This window comes from Triticum urartu, chromosome 1A, assembly GCF_056163025.1.
Source record: "Triticum urartu cultivar PI428250 chromosome 1A, HENAU_Tu73, whole genome shotgun sequence".
Lineage (NCBI taxonomy): Eukaryota > Viridiplantae > Streptophyta > Magnoliopsida > Poales > Poaceae > Triticum > Triticum urartu.
The window spans coordinates 47,318,344-47,338,068 of NC_141873.1; the positions used below are offsets into that span (position 1 = coordinate 47,318,344).

The 19,725-nt window shown below is 44.7% G+C and overlaps 3 protein-coding genes and 1 pseudogene across 3 annotated transcripts; 2 read left to right on the plus strand and 2 right to left on the minus strand.

Moving 5' to 3' along the window:
• Positions 1 to 213: 213 nt before the first annotated feature.
• LOC125550660 (uncharacterized) lies at positions 214 to 1,348 on the plus strand (annotated as a pseudogene).
• Positions 1,349 to 2,641: 1,293 nt separating this feature from the next.
• On the plus strand, positions 2,642 to 7,146 carry LOC147989869 (uncharacterized). The gene is made up of 4 exons (XM_087536392.1): positions 2,642 to 3,725; positions 5,225 to 5,662; positions 5,723 to 5,848; positions 6,830 to 7,146. The coding sequence occupies exons 1-4, from the start codon at positions 2,642 to 2,644 to the stop codon at positions 7,144 to 7,146; spliced, it is 1,965 nt and encodes a 654-aa protein (XP_087392518.1).
• A 513-nt stretch (positions 7,147 to 7,659) lies between these two features.
• LOC125550727 (uncharacterized) lies at positions 7,660 to 9,672 on the minus strand. The gene is made up of 6 exons (XM_048713827.2): positions 9,536 to 9,672; positions 9,250 to 9,344; positions 8,867 to 9,151; positions 8,385 to 8,760; positions 8,209 to 8,290; positions 7,660 to 8,108 (listed from the first exon to the last, which is right to left on the minus strand). Exons 1-6 carry the CDS (start codon positions 9,559 to 9,561, stop codon positions 7,917 to 7,919), a joined length of 1,056 nt encoding a protein of 351 aa, XP_048569784.1. The 5' UTR covers positions 9,562 to 9,672; the 3' UTR covers positions 7,660 to 7,916.
• Positions 9,673 to 17,108: 7,436 nt separating this feature from the next.
• Positions 17,109 to 19,369, minus strand: LOC147989870 (uncharacterized). The gene is made up of 2 exons (XM_087536394.1): positions 19,284 to 19,369; positions 17,109 to 19,173 (listed from the first exon to the last, which is right to left on the minus strand). Exons 1-2 carry the CDS (start codon positions 19,367 to 19,369, stop codon positions 17,109 to 17,111), a joined length of 2,151 nt encoding a protein of 716 aa, XP_087392520.1.
• Positions 19,370 to 19,725: the final 356 nt, after the last annotated feature.

A 19,725-nucleotide genomic window follows, 5' to 3' on the forward strand; every position in this document is an offset into this window, starting at 1 on the left:
TAGGAATGACATGAGATGCATGAAATTCAAGGAATACGAGTGATAGAAAGTGCTGGGTTAATAAGTTGATTTGTTACTAGTGAAATAAAATGAAATTGTCAGTTCGAATGGGATGAAGTTCCATATCAACTATTTCCTTTTGCCTTATTTTTTATCATTCATTTCTGATAAGTGCCAAATTTTCATTTCGTGTCAGTAGGCTGACACGAAGACATGGACCTTCGCAAGGAAGTTAACGCTGCTAAGTTAACTGATGATCTAGTGGTCGATATCCTCTCCCGCTTGACATACAAGGACTTTTGCCGCTGCAAATGTGCCTATAAGGCCTGGTCTGCCTTCTCCTCCGATCCAGACTACCGCAAGAGGCTGCCCAAAAAAGTAACCACTGGACTTCTGTACCAAGCCCGCAATAAGTCTGCTATCCCGCTTGTAAGCCTTTCCCGAGATGATGGAGAAATCGATGGAATTCTTGCTGACGTACCACACTATGAGCATTTAGAGTTTCTTGACTGCTGCAATGGTCTAGTCCTCTGCAAGTACAAGAGCAGCTATACTTCTCCAGGCATTTGCCGCTTTGTTGTGTGCAACCCAGCAACACGAGAGTGGAGAATACTTCCTGATACTTTTGTTGGGACTGATAGCTACCGTCGTACAACTATTTTGGCCTTTGATCCTTCATGGTCACCACACTTCTATGTCTTCAACTTTAATCGCATTCATTTCTTCAGTTTGGCGGGCAAACTTGAGATGTATTCATCTGCCGGTTCCACGTGGCTTGTGGATGATGAATGGGATTCTGAGATAACTTTTTCATGGGGGAAGCCTCACTTATTTCTTAATGGAATGTTGTGCCTGGAGATTAGGGGACAACAAGTTTTGGTGTTTGAAGGTTTGGAGACATTGAGCGATGGCATACTGCCCTATCATTACACCATTGACTTGCCATTTGACTATGCACCCGTGAGTAGTTTTACTGATGGCTGCATTGCCAGATAGGAGTGGTCATTCCATTGTAGTTTGGACTTTGGAGGATTATGCTCATCATTTATGGCATTGGACCCTGAAGTGCCATCTTAACATGGCAGATGCATTTGGAAGGAAACACTTGGTTTGCTATGACAATGGAGGCATCGGTGGTGTCTCTGACTGGTTTTGGAACTGCGATTATCGGATTCTCGCTCTCGAGTTGGAGAGAGAGCTTGTTGTCCTCTCTGACCATAAGACAATGAAGCTTATCTCTTACAATATCAGCACCGGGGAACTTAACGAGATACGAGACGGCCTTGAGGGGTATCGGTACTATGTGCCATGCTACTCAGAGCTTCTAGCCCAAGAACCTTCGGTGTAGTGTCATCTTCTGCTATCAGTGCCTCTATGACCGTTCCTATGCTCTAGATGCTGAACTACCTTGTGTAAATATGCTAGTCGGTGAACCCTGTCATTTTATTTTGTTGATGCAGGGGTGATATGCTACCCTCCTGCACTGACGAAAAATTATTCGCCATGTGCCCCGGTTTACTACCTTATAAGTTTGTTATATGTAAGATTACATGTCTTTCTTAGGCTCAGTATCATTGTGGTGTTTTTTCATGTGCAATTGTTTACATCTGTTTGTGGATAAGATCTCACTTTTGTAGATAGAGCCTGATATCAGCTACTTGAGTTTGCAATACAACTCTACATTACACCTGGGACTATATGATGCTTTGCTTTTGACAAGTATACTGTTACATCAGATTAAGCAGAAATATTCTCTGCATGTGTGGTACTGAAACTGGATCGAGTGAATGTATTCTGTGAACCAAGGGATATGCATCCCAACATGACATATGCATGATTTTTAGTTGGCAACTTCGAATGACACATCCCAACAAGGATGCCACCAGCTGAAGCTATTGCAGGTACTCTCTCCATCCGGTGAAGAGTGAACATCTAGAGACTTTAGGACAAATTATGAAGTCAAGTAAAAAATGCATTGGAAAAATGCAAGCCACCATCTCTCTCCTCTTTAATTAATCAGTCCCCAATGAGCTAAGTGCATGTAGAAATTAAGAAGACCATGTGTAGATTGTTATTGGTCTTGATTACCGTGTGATGAGAGAGAAGTTTTTTTTCTACTTTAAAGTGCGTTGGGAAGATAGAAGTACACTTTTTTGTGGACAAATTTTGAAGCCAAACATACACTCTTTATCGGACGGAGGGAGTAGAGTGTTCCAACAGAAAACTCTGCTTCTAACTAAAGATTAAGGAAAGATTCAGATAGGCTTCCTTTCTTGGTCTATTGGAGATCAAATAATAAAGGCCTAGTTTTGCTAATGAAATTGTCAAACATGCTGTTATATTGGTACGGTATACATTGGCGTATATTGGCGTGTCATCCTTGACCCGCACCAGGAGGTAGTCAGGATAGATATAGGATAGATATACATGAGTTGTTTCTTTCTCTCCAAGTTCTATCTTCTCCCTGAATATCTCCTGTATCCAAACTACTTTGTATGCGCTGTACGGGAGGTGCGCCCCGCCAATATTAACATGTACCCGTCGGCCTCAACAGGCAAGACGTTTCCAGCTATTCGCACATGGTAGTCAGAGCTATCCTTTTCCCATCAAAGCTCCCTGCAAACTCCATCTAGCCCTAGCCATGTCTTCCACCTCCGGCGCATCCCAAACCAGCCTCAATAGCCAAGTTACCGAGAAGCTAACCCGCACAAATTATGTGCTATGGCGCACGCAAGTCATCCCTCAGCTGCGCGGCGCCGGTGTCTACGACTACGTCGACGGCACCCAGCCGGAGCCGGCGAAATTCCTCGTCACCACCAAGGACGGCAAGGAGGTTTCGTCAACGCCCAACCCTCTCCACCCAATCTGGGTCCGGGAGGATCAACAGGTTTTGGGATACCTGCTGAACAACCTGACGCGTGAGGTGCTGCTCACGGTGACCACGGTCACCACCGCGGGCGCGCTCTGGACGACGCTCGCTGGGATGTTCTCGTCTCAGTCTACCAGCCGCATCAACAACATACGAACGTCCCTCATCAACGCGCAGAAGGGGAGTCTCTCCGTTGCCTCCTACTTCGCCGCCATGCGCGGCTATGCCGATGAGCTAGCCGCCGCAGGCAAGGCGATCCCCGACGACGAACTCGCCTCCTACATCATCCATGGGCTCGACGCCGACTATCAGCCTCTGGTGTCTGCCCTCGACGCTCGCGTGACCGGGGTAACCCTTGATGAAATCTTTGCCATGTTATACAATTTCGATCAGCGCATGGCTCACTTCCAGGGGGCCGGTGGCGGCGGCTTCAAATCATCCGCGAACGCGGCCACTCACGGGCGGGGCGGCGGCTCTCGCTCCCGTGGCTCCTCTCGCAACAAGGGCAGGTCCGGCGGCAGCAACCGTGGCGCTGCGCCACCCCAATCTGGTGGCCGAGGACGTCGCGGACGCGGTGCTGGTGGCGGCGGCAGGAACCGTCCGGACACCCCTAAGTGCCAGATCTGCGGCAAGGTCGGGCATACAACAAAAGATTGCTGGTACAGGTATGAGGAGGACGACTACGACTCCCAAGATGAAGAAAAGGTCGCTGCGGCGGCTGATGGCTCATATGGTGTCGACACGAACTGGTATGTTGACAGTGGTGCTACCAACCACATCACCAATGAGCTCGAAAAAGTAACCATGAAGGAGAAATATCGCGGCAAGGATCAAATCCATACTACCAGTGGAGAAGGTATGAGTATACATCACTTTGGTCACTCAATATTTCGTACCCCTCATCGTAATATTCATCTTAGAAAAATTCTGCATGTTCCTAGTGCCAACAAGAGTCTTCTTTCTGTCCATCGAATTGCCCTTGATAATCATGTATTTCTTGAATTTCACCCTTACTTCTTTTTGATCAAGGATCGGGCAACGCGGACGGTTCTCTATCGAGGTAGATGCGTTGGTGGCCTCTATCCGTTTATTCCGGAGTTTTGAAGACCAAATAAATATGCTTGTGGTGCTATCAAGCTCTCGTCCACACGATGGCATGATCGTTTAGGACATGCATCTTTTTCTTTAGTTGAAAAATTACTTAGGAAAAATAATCTCCCGTTTGTTGGTGAGTGTCATAATGAGACAATTTGTGATTCATGTCAGAAAACTAAAAGTCATCAGTTGCCTTACCCTATTTCTAGCAGTGTTTCTACCAAACCACTACAATTGATCTTTGCTGATGTTTGGGGTCCTGCCCCTACTTCTGTTGGCAGACACACTTATTATGTTAGCTTCATCGATGATTTTAGCAAATTTTCTTGGATCTATCTTTTAAAGAAACGGTCTGATGTGTTTCAAGTGTTCAAAAACTTTCAAGCTCTTGTTGAGCGAAAATTTGACAGCAAAATCATCGCTGTCCAGTCAGACTGGGAGGGGAGTACGAAAAGTTAAACTCCTTCTTCCAAACACTTGGTGTCTCACATCAAGTTTCATGTCCTCATGCTCACCAGCAAAACGGGTCAGCAGAACGCAAGCATCGACATATTGTCGAGGTTGGCCTTGCCCTTCTAGCCGGCGCATCCATGCCTCTAAAATTCTGGGATGAAGCGTTTTTAACCGCAGTCCATATCATCAACATGCTCCCTAGTCATGTTATTCATAATGAAACTCCGATAGAAAGACTTCTCCACACCAAACCAGACTATAAGTCCCTTCGTGTATTTGGGTGTGCATGTTGGCCTAACCTTCGTCCCTACAACAACCGCAAGCTCATGTTTCGATCAAAACAGTGCGTATTTCTTGGTTATACCGCACAGCACAAAGGTGTCAAGTGCTTAGATATTTCCACCGGGCGAGTGTACATCTCCCGTGATGTCGTTTTTGATGAAACCAAGTTTCCATTTGCCGATCTCCACCCAAACGCCGGTGCACTACTTCGAGAAGAAATTCTCCTCCTACCCCACCATCTCACTAGTTTTGACAAAGGGGGACTAAATATTGATGATCATTCGTTGACTAACTCATCTAATGTCATGCATGAGCTTTGTGTTGATGAAACATGAGAAAATTTTGAAGCAAATAATCAACAAGGTGAAGAATCCGGGCCATATTTCATGTGTCCCGTGGCAGGAGACAACGCACCAGGGGACAGATCCCACTTGGGATCGACAGCGCAGCAGTAGCAGATCAGATCCGCCTCGGGATCGGCAGCGCAGCCGCTGACCAGATCCTCCTCGGAATATGGTGGTGCAGGGACGCCAGGTGCAGGCGTGCGCGCTGCCCCGCCAGATATGCGCGTCTCCACCACCGACACGTGGGCCCTCCCCGACATGCGGGTCCCTCCAGGCAGCACGCGGTACGGCGCCCGTCCCGTCACGTATCAGCGGCGCGGATCCGCGCGGGTCTCTGAAGCTGGCCCCACCGGTGCCGATCAACCGACCGGACCGCGCAATGATGAGCGGGTCCCCGCCTTGGGATCTTCTGCACCCACCCATGACGAGGCGCCTCAGCCAGCGACCACAGAAGATCCGGCCAGCCCCGCGCTGACTGAGGCTGCTACTGCACCTGCTACTGGGTCCGCGGTAGGATCCCCCTTGGGATCTGTTGCTGATCCATCCATGCAGCCCTCCGGATCCTCTGTGGCTGCGGACTCTGTAGCTCCTCCTTCACGACGAACACGGCTCCAACAAGGTTTAATTCAGCCTTTAAATTATAAACATGTAACCAAATATGGCTTGGTCTGTTCCACAGGAGAACCAGATGAGCCAGCGACTCTTGATGCAGCACTTCGTGATGATAAGTGGAAGAAGGCAATGAATGAAGAATACATGGCATTAAAGAAAAACAAGACCTGGCACTTGGTTCCTCCACAACAAGGTAAAAACTTGATTGATTGTAAGTGGGTTTTTCGGATCAAAAGGAGATCTGATGGAACTATTGATCGCTATAAGGCTAGGCTAGTTGCAAAAGGCTTCAAACAACGATATGGTATAGACTATGAGGATACATTTAGTCCTGTGGTAAAAGCAGCCACCATTCATCTTGTTTTGTCCATTGCTGTTTCCAGGGGATGAAGTCTCAGGCAGCTTGACGTACAGAACGCGTTTCTTCATGGTGTTCTGGAAGAGGAAGTGTATATGAAACAACCTCCTGGGTTTGAAAGTAAGAAAACTCCCTCCTATGTGTGCAAACTTGATAAAGCATTATATGGATTGAAGCAAGCTCCAAGGGCGTGGTACTCACGTCTTTGTCACAAGATGCAAACACTTGGATTTATCCCCTCTAAGTCAGACACGTCATTGTTCATCTATAACAGATCCAATACATGCATATTTGTTCTCATCTATGTTGATGATATAATTGTAACTAGTTCATCTGATGAAGCAATTAAAGGACTGTTAAAGGACTTGAGTGCAGACTTTGCGTTAAAGGATCTTGGAGACTTGCACTACTTTCTTGGAATTGAGGTAAAGAAGCATTTGAATGGACTTCACCTTTCTCAAGCTAAGTATGCAACTGATCTGGTTAAAAAGGCAGGACTGCAAGGTTGTAAACCTTCTCTCACACCATTATCAAGCTCAGAAAAGTTGTCACTTCTGGAAGGTACACCTTTGAGTCAGGAAGATAGTACAAAATATAGAAGTCTAGTAGGGGCTCTTCAGTACTTAACTCTTACCAGGCCTGATCTTTCATTTGCTGTCAACAAAGTTTGCCAATTTTTGCATGCACCTACTACTGTTCATTTGACAGCTGCAAAGCTTATCATTAGATATGTTAAACATACTCTGAGTATAGGTCTGAATTTCAGCAAGTCATCCTCTACTCTTGTCAGTGCTTTCTCTGACTCTGATTGGGCAGGCTGCCTGGATGACAGGCGCTCCACAGGAGGCTTTGCAGTATTTTTTGGACCTAATCTGATATCATGGTGTGCACGTAAGCAGGGTACTGTCTCTAGGTCAAGCACTGAGGCAGAATACAAGGCACTAGCAAATGCCACAGCTGAAATCATATGGGTTCAGTCTATGTTGAAAGAGCTTGGTGTAAAAGGCAAACAAGCTCCATGCTTGTGGTGTGATAACCTTGGTGCTACTTATCTTTCTGCCAATCCTGTGTTCCATGCCAGAACAAAGCATATAGAGATAGATTTTCACTTTGTCAGAGAAAGAGTTGCTTAAAGACAACTTGACATCCGGTTTGTGCATTCCAAAGATCAAATTGCAGATGGATTCACAAAGCCCCTGCCCACAAAGAGCTTTGAAAACTTTAAGCATAATCTCAACTTGATGAAGTTGTGATTAAGGGAGGGTGTCAAACATGCTGTTATATTGGTACGGTATACATTGGCGTATATTGGCGTGTCATCCTTGACCCGCACCAGGAGGTAGTCAGGATAGATATAGGATAGATATACATGAGTTGTTTCTTTCTCTCCAAGTTCTATCTTCTTCCTGAATATCTCCTGTATCCAAACTACTTTGTATGTGCTGTACGGGAGGTGCGCCCCGCCTATATTAACACGTACCCGTCGGCCTCAACAGGCAAGACGTTTCCAGCTATTCGCACAGAAATCAATCAAAATTTCACTTTTTTTTTCAAAAAGGGGGTTACCCCGGCCTCTGCATCCTAACTCCTTTTAACCTTTGAATGCAGGCCCGAAGTTTCAAGATCAAATGATGGAGATTAAGCCGTGCCAAACGAAGGTTAGCTCATTAAAATCTGTATATCTAATTTGCACACAGGATACACTTTTTATGAACTCTTGCCTCCTCCAGGGGCTACTTGGTTATACTTGTTTCGTCACACTATGAGTCTTGTCGAAATTCCACCACGTGGAGTTTGCACTGGTTGGCGCAATGTACTTCATTTAGGGGTTACATAAACAAGTATACACAGTAAAGCAGCAACACAACCAGATTCTTGGCCCATATTATGTGTGTCCATGGTTTCAGAAGCAGCCACAGGACCGAGGGAGCTTCCCCGTCGACCGGATTTTGGCCGCCTTCTCCCAGACTTTGCCCTCGGCGTTCCTTTTCTTGTCCTCCGCCGACAGCCTCGACGCGGCGGCCACCTTGCTGATCCGCTTCATCTCGTCGTTGTACTCCTCCAGCGCCTTTGCTCTCTTCCTCTCCGAATCGCCCTGCAATTATGACAGCCAGAAGATCATGATCCAAAGCTATGAAAAGGGAATAATGGCAGAACAGAGCTAGGAGGAGGAATTCCGAGCAGCAGCAGAGAACCTCTTTGGGCTCCTTCTGGCGCCTGGCCTTGGCCTTCTTCTCAGTCTCCCATTCGGCTATGGTTTCCATCGTCTCGTTGTACCTGGATATGAGTGTTAGCTAGCTAGCTAAAACTTGGCACTGTAACGGTGATTAAAATTCAGAAGATTATCGGTTTCCACAGGTCTTCTACTCACCGCTCCTTGATCTTCGCCAGCTCCTCCTTCTCCCACGCGGCCGCCATCCTCTCCGCCTCGCTGGAATAAACCATTCCTGGAGGCCTGGCTGCCGGTGGCGCCCTCTGATTCGCCGGCTCCTGCTCGTGCCTCCAGCTCTGTTTCCTCTCTCCTGGAAACGAGGTCGTCGGGTTAACCCCGGGTTTCGCCCTCTGATTTGCTTCCTCCTGCTCAAAGTTTCTGCTCCTCTTCTTGTCCGGTGTTTTCCTCGTGAAACTTGGATTGTCCTTCAGGTTCGGGACGGAGTCGACCACCTTCCCTACCACGTTCTGGCCTGGAGTTGGACCTCCTGGCTTCTTTGGCGCCGGTTTCACCGGCCTCCTCACCGAAACATTCGCTGAAAAGTTGACCACGATTTAGCAGTAGAATACACAAAACACATTGCCATACTTGATTTGCCATATGGTGATTTTGTCCACGCTGTTTATGCACGCATCCCTTACCTCCTTGTTCATCTTCGTCGCCAACTTCAACGATTTCTTTGTTACCACTAAACAATCTTGAGATTTTGCTTCCTTCAGTCGGCCTTTTCATGCTTCCGCCTCTCCTGGGTGGTGATCTCGGCGGCGGGGCGGCTGTGGGCTCATGAACTGTTACACGCTTCTGCCGAGATGCTGTTTTCTCTGGGATAGGCTTCTGCTGAGGTGGTAACTTCTCTTCCTCCATTGCAGCAATGGCATATGCCACTGCCGCCACCGTTGCTGCGTACGCGGCATCGTATTCTTCACCTGCATTCATTTGCCCCGAAGATATCAACTCCACATTCATTTATTCATGATCACATTCAGAGGTCAGACCAACTAAAATGCAGATTTTGATGGTATACCTCTTCCAAAAGGCGTGCCTCGCTGTCGCTGTGGTGGCATTGCCATGGCCTGCCCGCTGCCCTGATCTTCCTGCCCTACACCAGAAAACCGGACCCTGCAAAATAGCGAATCAGCTTTGCAACAGCTTCAACTGATCCTGCAGATACTAGCCTACCACGGTGCAATGGGCAATGGCTGACTCCCCATTTTTTCTGAAATTCTGAAACATATGGGAAAAAAAATCTGTAGAAAGCAGCAATGCCGATGCTAGAAACAGAGTTGTAACAGGTTCCCTTGAGGTGATACCTCGATTGTCTCAATCCACCGTCCATGGCGCACAACCGAACCGTGGGAGAAGAGAACCAAGGGCCTTTTGTTCTGATGCGCAACCTTATGTCGTCGGACTTACAAGCCTATATTCTAAGCTAAGCGTTGCAGCACATATATATACATATGGGGACATATGGGAGAGAGATAGATAGAAAGATAGAAAGAGAGAGAAGGAGCGAGGCACGAAAGCTGTTATCTTGGAGGCAAGCAAGTGGGATCGCTTTTGCCTCGTTAACAAGTATTTGGGAATCTGCTGGACTCCTTTTGCTTTGCAGTGTGGTTAGCTGCTAGATACTGCCATCATTATTCCTCTACCTCTTCTGGATATTTGTGTGCCTGTTAACCCCCTGACGTAGTCTTTTTGCCTTGTCATGCAGATTTTAGCTTCATTCCATGTCCGGAGGTTTCTTTTTTCTTTTTGAACAATCCGGAGATTTCTATATACATATAATCAAGTCAGCAACGAAAAGCCTTGCTTGCAAGTAAAGATTCTGTGTGCTTTGTATACTGATCATTGATCAAGACATGACAGGAATAATGCGTTGTTGCTAGATATTCGTTCATGGGGTCCACAAGTTATTCACCCAAAGTCAGTCGACATTGTGTCACTAGCCCATCGGTTTGAAAAGCCCCTCTCTCTCTCTCTCTCTCCCTCCCTCTCTCTCTCTTCGTTTTACAGATTTTGAATTCAGTTTAGCAGACAACACCCGCCAATACTCTCTCTCTCTCTCCCTCTTCTTTTTACAGATTTTGAATTCAGTTTAGCAGACGACACCCGCGAATCATCTTAAAGATGCGAGTCAATTACACCACCGGTGCTCGAACTTGACGCGAAAAGTCACTTTAGTGCTAAAACTTGCGAAGTACATTGAACCGGTGCAACAACTTGGCTTAGACATGCAAATACGGTGCAAAATGCAACTAAATACGCCCACGGGGCTCACCAGGCGTGACAGCATGGCGTGGGTCCACTGTCAGTGACCCAAGTTGAAGACTTTTGGCCCCCTTCTTTGCAAAAACACCCTCAACATTTTTCTACTCACAAAAAAGCCAGTGACATAGGTACAAATAATTAGTTGTCTCAGCATCCTACGTACATTATATGACAAAAAAAATTTGGTCAACTGCGGACTCAATCCGAGGACCTGTGGTACAGGGCGTGCGCAACTAGCCACAGCCTTGGGAATTTGTTGTCTCATATGAATACATATCTTTTATACAATTTTCCTTAAAGAATATAAATTAAGATTTTTGACACGTACAAGTTAAAAAAGATGGCTTAGGAACTCAAACTAGCGACCACATAAAGACCTGTAACCGATCCTTCCACTGCAATTAGAAAATTTTCATGTAATTTCATAAAATACTCAATTATTAATTTTATACTATACATATAATTAAATTAATAAATATACAAATATTTGTATAAGTCATTTAAACAAGTTTGTATATATTCAAATAAATGCTCATATAAGTAAAAAAATCACAGTTTTACTAAAACTAGTCATCCTTTAGAAAACAATTATGTTGGTTCAAGAAGTTGTTTTAATAAAGATTGTGTGTTTTCTAAAAAAGCATGTATTAACACACAAATAGAAAAATATATACAGGTGTGTTATATCGGCGTGTTATAAATATTATATACATAACAATGAAATAACTTACTTAAAATTATCACGTATTATTTTGAAATATTCATGTACTTAGTTTATGAATTATAAAAAATGTTTGTATAATTGACGAATACAAATATTTCTTAAATTATAATTCATAAATTTTATTTTTCAATTATTGAAACGTTTAAATAATTATACACATAATTTTATAACTCATAGGTATGTCCTTTAAAATAATGTTAGTATAATAAAAATATATTAATAATGTAGAAAATAAAATGTTGATACGAATATTCAATAGTGTTAATACTTAAGTTATGTAAAAAAATTATATAGGTCACAAGTGAAATTATACAGAAGTTGATGGTCATAAATATTTAGTAAATGTTTGTATTCAATATTTTGTATAATTTAAATATGAGCCATGAGTGTACAAAAATGTTCGTATTCCTTAAACATTTTGAATGCTTTTATTTACTAACCATAATTTTTCATGTATAATATTTATAGCATAGTAATGTTTGAACATTATTTTATTACTTACTACATGTATTTTGCAAATATCTTGAAAACAATTATCGCGTACAAAATGAGCCGCACTAACTGCAGTCCATGCCAAGTGAGCGTCATTGTTATAAGATATTTAGGCTAGCTATCCAATATGTCCGAGGAAAATGTTGGGGCTGCAGTGGCTAGTACCTTCAGTGTGCATGTTGCCGTTCTCATGTTTAGACGGAGTAAGACTAATTTTTGTGATTATTTACAATTTGTACTACTGACTGGGGCCTCAGCTCGCTGGGGCTTCCTTGTTGAAAAAATAACAGGGCACACGCCCTGCATCTTGCGTCCTGACAATGGACCCATGCCACCCTATCACGTCTAGTCAGCCCTGTGGGCATATTCAATTGCATTTTGCACCGTATTTGCATAAGGAAGCTAAGTTGTTGCACCCCTTCAATGTACACCACAAGTTTTAGCACTAAAGTGATTTTTCGCGCCAAGTTCAAGCACCGGTGGTGTAATTGACTCTAAAGATGCAGACTGCTACTTCCCCCGTTTCTAAATATAAGCCTTTCAGAGTTTCAATCCGGACTACATACGGATGTATATAGACATATTTTAGCGTATGTAGTTCATATTGGAATGAATATCCATTTTCCAAGCCCAGGCTCATCTGCACCCGGTCAAGAAAAAATTCACAAAAATACAAACAAAAAATCCTCTTTTTGCATGGTAGATAATTTGGTGCGTGAGGTGCGCTCTAAATTTTAGATCATTCATTTGGACATATGAGTAGCTCTCAACAAAAGAGACAAATTGGGTCAGAACAATACATAAACAGTAAACTTTTTTACAGACCCCAAATTTGTATTTTTTGCCGAGAGCTATTCAGATGTCCAAATGATCCGATATTTGGAGCGCACCTTATGCACCAAATTATCTATCATGCATTTTTTTTGAATTTTTCTAGTATTTGTTTTGAATTTTTTCTTCATCATGGGTACAGATGAGGCTGGGCAACAAATCACTGCTATCATATTGAAATCTCTAAAGAATCTTGTATTTAGGAACGGAGGGAGTACATATTATTGATTATTTAACAATGTCAAGGGAAGGGAACTTGTTCAAAAATCAAAGTAAGCAGGCACAAACATTTCCCATAATGGTTATGGTTGGTAATGGTCATAACATAATAATCAGTAAAGCAGTGTGTTGGAAAGGGTGCCGATCAAAACTGGTACTCCCTTTGTTTTTATTTACTCTCCATAGTAGAGTTGACTGAAGTCAAACTTTATAATGTTGGATCAAGTTTATAGAAAACAATATAAAAATTTAGCATAACAAATCTATATGATGTGAAAGTATATTCAATAATGAATATAATGATATTGATCTGTTATTATAAATGTTTATATTTTTATTTATAAACTTTATCAAAGTTTATAAAGCTTGACTTTGATCCAATCTAATACGCGAACTAAACAAAAATGGAGGAAGTACGTAAGTCCGTGCATGTATCAAAGAGTTGTTCATGTATCAGCATTCAGTATTAAAGTACTCCCTCCGTTTCTTTTTAGTCTGCATATAAGATTTGGTCAAAATCAAACATTGTAAAATTTGACCAACTTTGTTGGAAAATATATCAACATCTACAATACTAAAGTTATAGGGTTAATTATCCTTTTGCCCTCAGTGGTGTCCATGTACTCAGTTTTGCCCTCAGATGCGAATTGTGCTCAGTTTTGCCCCTAGTCCGTGCGCACCGACTCGTTCCGTGAACTCTGCCATCTCCGTCAGGTCAACCTTTTGACTCGGCCCTTACAGGTGGGACCAGGCGGCAGAGACGGCCAATTTTATTCAAACCATTGCACGCGTGGCTTGTGGGACCCAACAGAGAGCCGTTGAGCAGAGAGCCGTTGGCGGGTGTGCTATATAAGCGGGCGACAGCGGCGGTGACCACGGCGACAGAGAGCACGGCGGTGACCACGGCGAGAGAGAGAGAGCACGGCGGCGGGAAGCTAGCTGTGGAGGGCGCGGCGGTGGGAAGCTAGCAGTGGAGGGCGCGGCGGTGTTGAGATCCCCTTCAGCTCCGAGCTCCATGTCTTTCTCAAGCTCCCGCGCCACCTCACGGATGCAGAGCCGGGCGCGTGTGGACATGCCTGTCTTCGTCTGTCCGCGGTGCCGGGCGGGCATTGATCGGAGGGTTTCTCAGACACCGAGGAACCAGAATCGTCCGTTCTACGTGTGCAGCGAGAATGGGGTAAGAATCGGGGCAATTGCACCATTTTCGTGGTCGAGATCTTTGAGCAATGGGTTGATCTGTTTGGTGTTCATGCAGGTGACATGCTTCTTTCTTTGGGTCGATGCTCTGGCCAAGACTCTGATGAATGAACTGCAAGAAGAGCATGAAGAACGGTTGCGCATGCTGCCACGAATGGCAGTGGCCGCACCACGAGCTCCAGAAGAAGAGATGGAGGGCGAAGCACGCACTGACAGAGAGCTAGCTGTTGAGCTTAGGATGTTGAAGAAGAAGGTTAGGAAGCTTGAAGATCAAGCACTACCAATACCCATTTGCAAATACTTTTGGGCATTTGTAGGTATGGTAATCGCACTGGTTGTAATGTTGAAAATGTATGGAAAGGCATGAATTATGGAGGAATTTGTAATCTTGAAATTGTTTGAGAAATTCACCTAGTTTAAATGTTGGTTAAAGTTATTTAAATGTTGAAACAAAAAGAGAAGAAGTGACCAACATTTAAATATGTTGAAAAAAAGAGAAGAAATTAGGAATTCATAAAATTTTGATCAATAAAATGCAGCTCTCTGCTCTGCCTTTCTATCCAAAAAAAAGGTTGCTCTTGGGCCAAATTCAGAGCGTAGAGCCAAGTGCAGGCTAGACTACACACGGAACCCCTCCACCTTGAAATAGCCCACACACGGAGCTCCCTCTCCATGAGCACGCCCGGTGGGTAGCGCAGCTCCGGCACGACAGGCGGACGGTTGAAGGTCGTCCCGTTGAACTGCATCTTCACTTGGTCTCGCTTGGGGGGGGGGGCTCGGTCGCTTGGGTGTTTGAAGTTGGAGAGGATCGGATCTGGCTTGTGGGTGGGATAGGAAGAGAGGCACCCCATTTATAGCCCTGTGGGTGGGAGAGGCAGAGAGAAATGATGAGAACAGTGCGTGTGTGAATTCGGACACGTGTGTGTATCCGTTACGTTTTGCACACTTAATTTTTTGCACGAAAACGATGCATGGGGCGCGTGCGTGCATTTGAATCACTGCATAGCTCTTTGACCGGGCGGTGCATGTGAATCGCTGCCCTGAACCACTGCCCAGAACCACCTAGCTCGCCTAGCTAGCCTAACTCGCCTAGCGCGCCTCGCTTGCCTCGCTCGCATGCATGCACGTCGCCGCCTCCATGCATGCAAGGCCTGGAAAGGCTGAGACGGGCTATTTACTGTGGTCTCAGGCCCAGACAACGAGACAGCCCAACGGTCCATCCAGTGCGCTCGGTATTTGTTAAAAAAAAAATCTCCCAACCAATCAGATTGCATCTCGCGGATCGCCCCCCTCCTCCCCACAGATTCCTTCTAGAAGGGTTAGATCGACGGCCCTTGATCGCCGCTAGGGTTAGATGAACGGTCCTTGTTCAGCGCTAGGGTTAGCGGGGTTTGGGAGGGGTTTGGAGCAGTCAAACCTATGTTTGACCAGATTTCAAATGAGCATAATAAATTAAATAAAAATTAGAAAAATAAAAAACCTGCGCACATAGTCTTCTTATGTCATATACTAACGATTTAAGTTGATAAACAAGCTTTACATACATTTAAATGATAAGTTCATGTGTATTGTATGATATCTCGAGTATCTCAAACTCTTGTATGAAGTGAAGAGAAGTGTTTTGGGGAAATGAACATGAAAATTTCAAAAAACTCACCACAACTTCATTTTGGAGTGACTAAGAAGGATCCAGGCTTAGTTTTTCATTTTGATGTTTTACACTTGTTTAAATCTTGGTCAAAGTTAAGTGTGACCAGAATTCAAATGAGCAAAACAAATTAAAAAAACAAAAAATGGAAAAACCAACGCACATAGTCTGTACATATAGAATATATGTGTAGGAAAGTTATTTGGCTGATTTAGACAAGGTCGAAAAAAACCTTGCTTAGAAATGAGGCCGTTTACCCTACCCTTGGACCCCTCTTTTTAGCACATTTTTCATGAAAATTTCAAAAACCTCACCACAACTTCATTTTGGATTGACTAAGAAGTATCCAGGCTTAGTTTTTCATTTTGATGTTTTAGACTTGTTTAAATCTTGGTCAAAGTTAGGTTTGACCAGAATTTAAATGAGCAAAACAAAATTCAAAAAAATCAAAAAAAGGAAAAACCATGTGCTCATTCAAACATCATCCAACAGATATTTAAACATCATGTCAAACATACTTCTAACATAGGTCCAACATCATCCAACAGAAATACAACATGTCAAGTGATAAATGTTTCATAATACAACAGCATCCCTTATTCATAATGTTTCATAATTATTAGCGTTGGGGCTTCTGTCTGTTCCTTGAGCTTCTTGCCATCACTTTGCTCCTCGTGCACCTTGTGCTCATTGTTTCTTCTCTTCTTCTCTTGGTTGTCGGTACCTTGCGCGTCTTCTTCAAACCTACCATAGAGCTGTGCAAAACATAAACGGTAATGAGATCATGTCAAGTGATAGATGTACAGTAGTATTTGACCCTTGCAAGATTTACATATCTAGCAGAACTCATAACAACAGAAGGTTGGTCACCATTTGGAGCCTCACTTGGATCATCATTTGGAGCCTCACTTGGATCACCATGATCACCATTTAGAGCCTCACTTGGATCACCATTTGGAGCCTGACTTGAATCATTATTTGGAGGATATTTTGGATCATCGTCAAAATCATGCGGCTGTTGACCATCATCATTTGGAACCTCGTCAAAATCCTCATCTGATGCAACTGGCTGTTGACCATCATTTTCATCATCCGTTGAGGCAACCGGCTGCTGCCCAACATTTTCATCGAAGCCTTCATCGAAACTCTCTCCGAACACTGGATCTACTGTGTTATCACAATACTTACCAAAATGACCAGACCCACCACACCTTGTGCACTTACGCTTCCTCGCTCCAAGTCTAGCTCCTTCGCTGCGAGGTCTGATTCGACTCTTCCTTGGTCTACCTACTGCTCTCTTCAGAACTGGAGCGTAAAGCTTGAATCCAGGGTCCACCATGTCCCATTGTTGTTTTCCCTCCATAGCAGGCAAGGCATAAGCATATGTGGCTTTGAACCTTGCAACAGAGTAGTAATCATGCACATACTGTTGTATGTTCCCTGCTGGACCTCGGAGAGAAGTGATGAAAAACAAGGCATGAATGCATGGCAACCCAGTTATCTGTCATTGCCTACAACTGCAAGTTCTAGCTTCTAAATCCACTGGATATCTCCATTCCCTCTTCTCTTTATCCAAATATGATATCTCTGCTGTGGTACCCGAGCAAAGAGTCATGTTCATTTCCAAGCCTGTTGTCTTCTGCTTCAGTTCATTCATCATGGCAGGGATGATAAAGTGGCCCATGAATTTTGCCTCGGCTATTCCTGCACGATAATGAAATTTCTGCATGTATTCTATCCTTATCCTGTCAAGCAAATCCACCACATAATGACCCTTTAGTTTCCGTATCGTTGAGTTGAAAGACTCTGCTAGATTATTGTGCACATAGTCAACTTTGCTCACTTCACTGAATTGGCTTCTGGCCCATAACTTGGAGTGGTGTGTTTCCAAGTATTCTTTCACTTTGGGATTCATGTATAACTGCCTCAAGTGGTAGTTGTGCTTCTTCACACTGCATGTCAAAGATGCTGGCCATAAATTGTCGGTATACACCTTTCCTTTGAATTTCTTCATGAAATTTGCAGCAAGGTGACACATGCATTCCCTATGCTCTACTCCAGGGAACACATTGTCCACGACCACTTCTAAACCTTTGCAGGCATCTGTATGAATGACCAACCCATTGGGATGTGCAATAGCCCGGCGGAGATTATGCAAAAACCAAGTCCAGCTCTCCTCAGACTCTGTCTCCAGCACACCATAGGCAACTGGAAATACAAAACTATGTGCATCAACTGCACAAGCTGCTACTAACTGTCCTTTAAACCTCCCTGTGAGAAAAGTGGCATCAATAGCCAAATAAGGCCTGCAGCCTGCCAAAAAACCCCGGCGACAAGCCTCAAAGCAGACAAAAACCCTCCTAAAGCATTCCTTGGTCTTTGTCACTCCCCTGAATGTGTACTCCACGGTGTGGTGATCAATATCTACAATACTACCTGGGCTTGTCCTCTCCACTTCACCTTTGAATGAATACAATAATTGAAAACTTTCCTGCCAGTTACCATAAATAGAATCCATAGCATGTTGTTTACCATTGAACAACCTCATGTATGGTAAATCTATCTTGAACTTGTCTTTGATGTTCTTCTGCAATTCCTTTGGACCCACTTTCTGGTTTTCTTTCACCCACTTCTTTACTTCTTCTGCCACCCATCTTGACTTGGCTCTACTAATTGTATCCTTCCTAAGGGTTGATTCCTGGCATGTGTGCTTAAAAGGGTTCACTTTGACCTGAACATTAGTGCTATTCCGCATTTTAGATGCAAGCAGCCTCCATGGACAACCCTCAGTCGGACAATGCACTCTATAACGTACTTGATCGCTCTTGTCAACTTTGAAAGTATGTTCTACCTTGATGCAGTATGTCACAAGTGCATTTCTACACTCATTCATGGATGCAAAAACTATACCTTCTTCCATATGAGGGTTCAAAGGGTCCCATTCAACAGCTGCAAGGTCTTCGTCCTCACCCATCGCGTCATCATCCACATGGACTGCATTCTGAGCCTCATCTTGGTTTTCAGTCTGAGGTGCCCGTCGTAAATTCCGAATAACATCAGAATATAGCTTCTCTTCATCAACCCCAGAATTGTAGCCATCAGGCTCCACTTCAAGGGGGACCCTACTGCTGTTGCCCACACTTGTCAAGCCACCACGTCGCTGTGCACCAACTGAACTGTTCTGGCTAGAGATGCCATTACGACGACTTGGTTCTCCCCGAGATGTTGCACCTGCCATCCTAGGTCCAAATGCCTGCTCAAGCACATCAACTTGCAGCCTCACATGAAAATTATCTTTCTCTTTATGCCTAACAAACATGGTAGCTAGCTCTTCATCATTACTAACTGTCACCCAATTCTTTTCCCCATCATAGTATTTGTATACCACTTCATCAGGCAAACCCCAAGGATATTGGCTACAAATTACCTCCCCAAATTGTCTGAAACTCCAATTACTAGCCATTGGCAACCGATAATCAAAACCTCCTTGGTATTTCTTCTTATCCTTTGCATCGAACATGTACCGGTCCCTTCTAATGTGAACCATGAAAGCAAACCGCAACTCCATCCTAACCGGCGAAAAACAGAGATGCAATCAGCACACTAATTGGGCAAACCTACTCGAATCGAGTGTTCAAATGCACAACTAAGCTCAATCTAAACAAGAGGCAAGACTTACCCCTCGGGAACCCAGTCGTGGACGCAGCGGATCTCCGGCCCGATGCCTGCCTCGCCAAATACTCCGGGGTCGCCGCTGCTCACCATTTCTCCCTAGGGTTCTTCCTCCTAGTTCAAATAGCTCCATCAGCCCCCCACCTTTGAGCGCTCCAGCCAGGCTCACGGAAGGAGGCCACGCCGCGGATCAAGCAGGTGGCGGGCGCCCCACCCGTGGCGTCGCAGCAAGGTGGTGGGCGTCACAGGTAGCCGTGGAGCGTAGGCGCATGGAGGTAGCGGCGGAGCAGGCCGTGCAGCTGGTGGCGGGGCAGGTGCTGGCCGCGGCACATGTGGCGGCGGCGGCGCAGGACAGCCGGCCGGGCGGATGGGTGTGAGCTAGAATGATTTGGGGATTTAGTTGCACCAGCCTACATGTCAGCTCCGGACCCACGTCCACGCGGTCCCAC

What these genes read in the sequence shown, in the direction of transcription:
- LOC125550727 (XM_048713827.2), bottom strand. Translation starts at nt 9,561, where the DNA reads ATGGACGGTGGATTGAGACAATCGAG. An exon ending in GGTGGATTGAGACAATCGAG is followed by an intron (nt 9,345 to 9,535) that starts GTATCACCTCAA and finishes GCTATTTTGCAG; the next exon opens with GGTCCGGTTTTCTGGTGTAG. An exon ending in AGGCACGCCTTTTGGAAGAG is followed by an intron (nt 9,152 to 9,249) that starts GTATACCATCAA and finishes AAATGAATGCAG; the next exon opens with GTGAAGAATACGATGCCGCG.
- LOC147989870 (XM_087536394.1), bottom strand. Translation starts at nt 19,369, where the DNA reads ATGGTGAGCAGCGGCGACCCCGGAGTATTTGGCGAGGCAGGCATCGGG. An exon ending in CACGACTGGGTTCCCGAGGG is followed by an intron (nt 19,174 to 19,283) that starts GTAAGTCTTGCC and finishes TTCGCCGGTTAG; the next exon opens with GATGGAGTTGCGGTTTGCTT.
- LOC147989869 (XM_087536392.1), top strand. Translation starts at nt 2,642, where the DNA reads ATGTCTTCCACCTCCGGCGCATCCCAAACCAGCCTCAATAGCCAAGTT. An exon ending in CCATACTACCAGTGGAGAAG is followed by an intron (nt 3,726 to 5,224) that starts GTATGAGTATAC and finishes ATGGTGGTGCAG; the next exon opens with GGACGCCAGGTGCAGGCGTG. An exon ending in CTTGGTTCCTCCACAACAAG is followed by an intron (nt 5,849 to 6,829) that starts GTAAAAACTTGA and finishes CTGATTGGGCAG; the next exon opens with GCTGCCTGGATGACAGGCGC.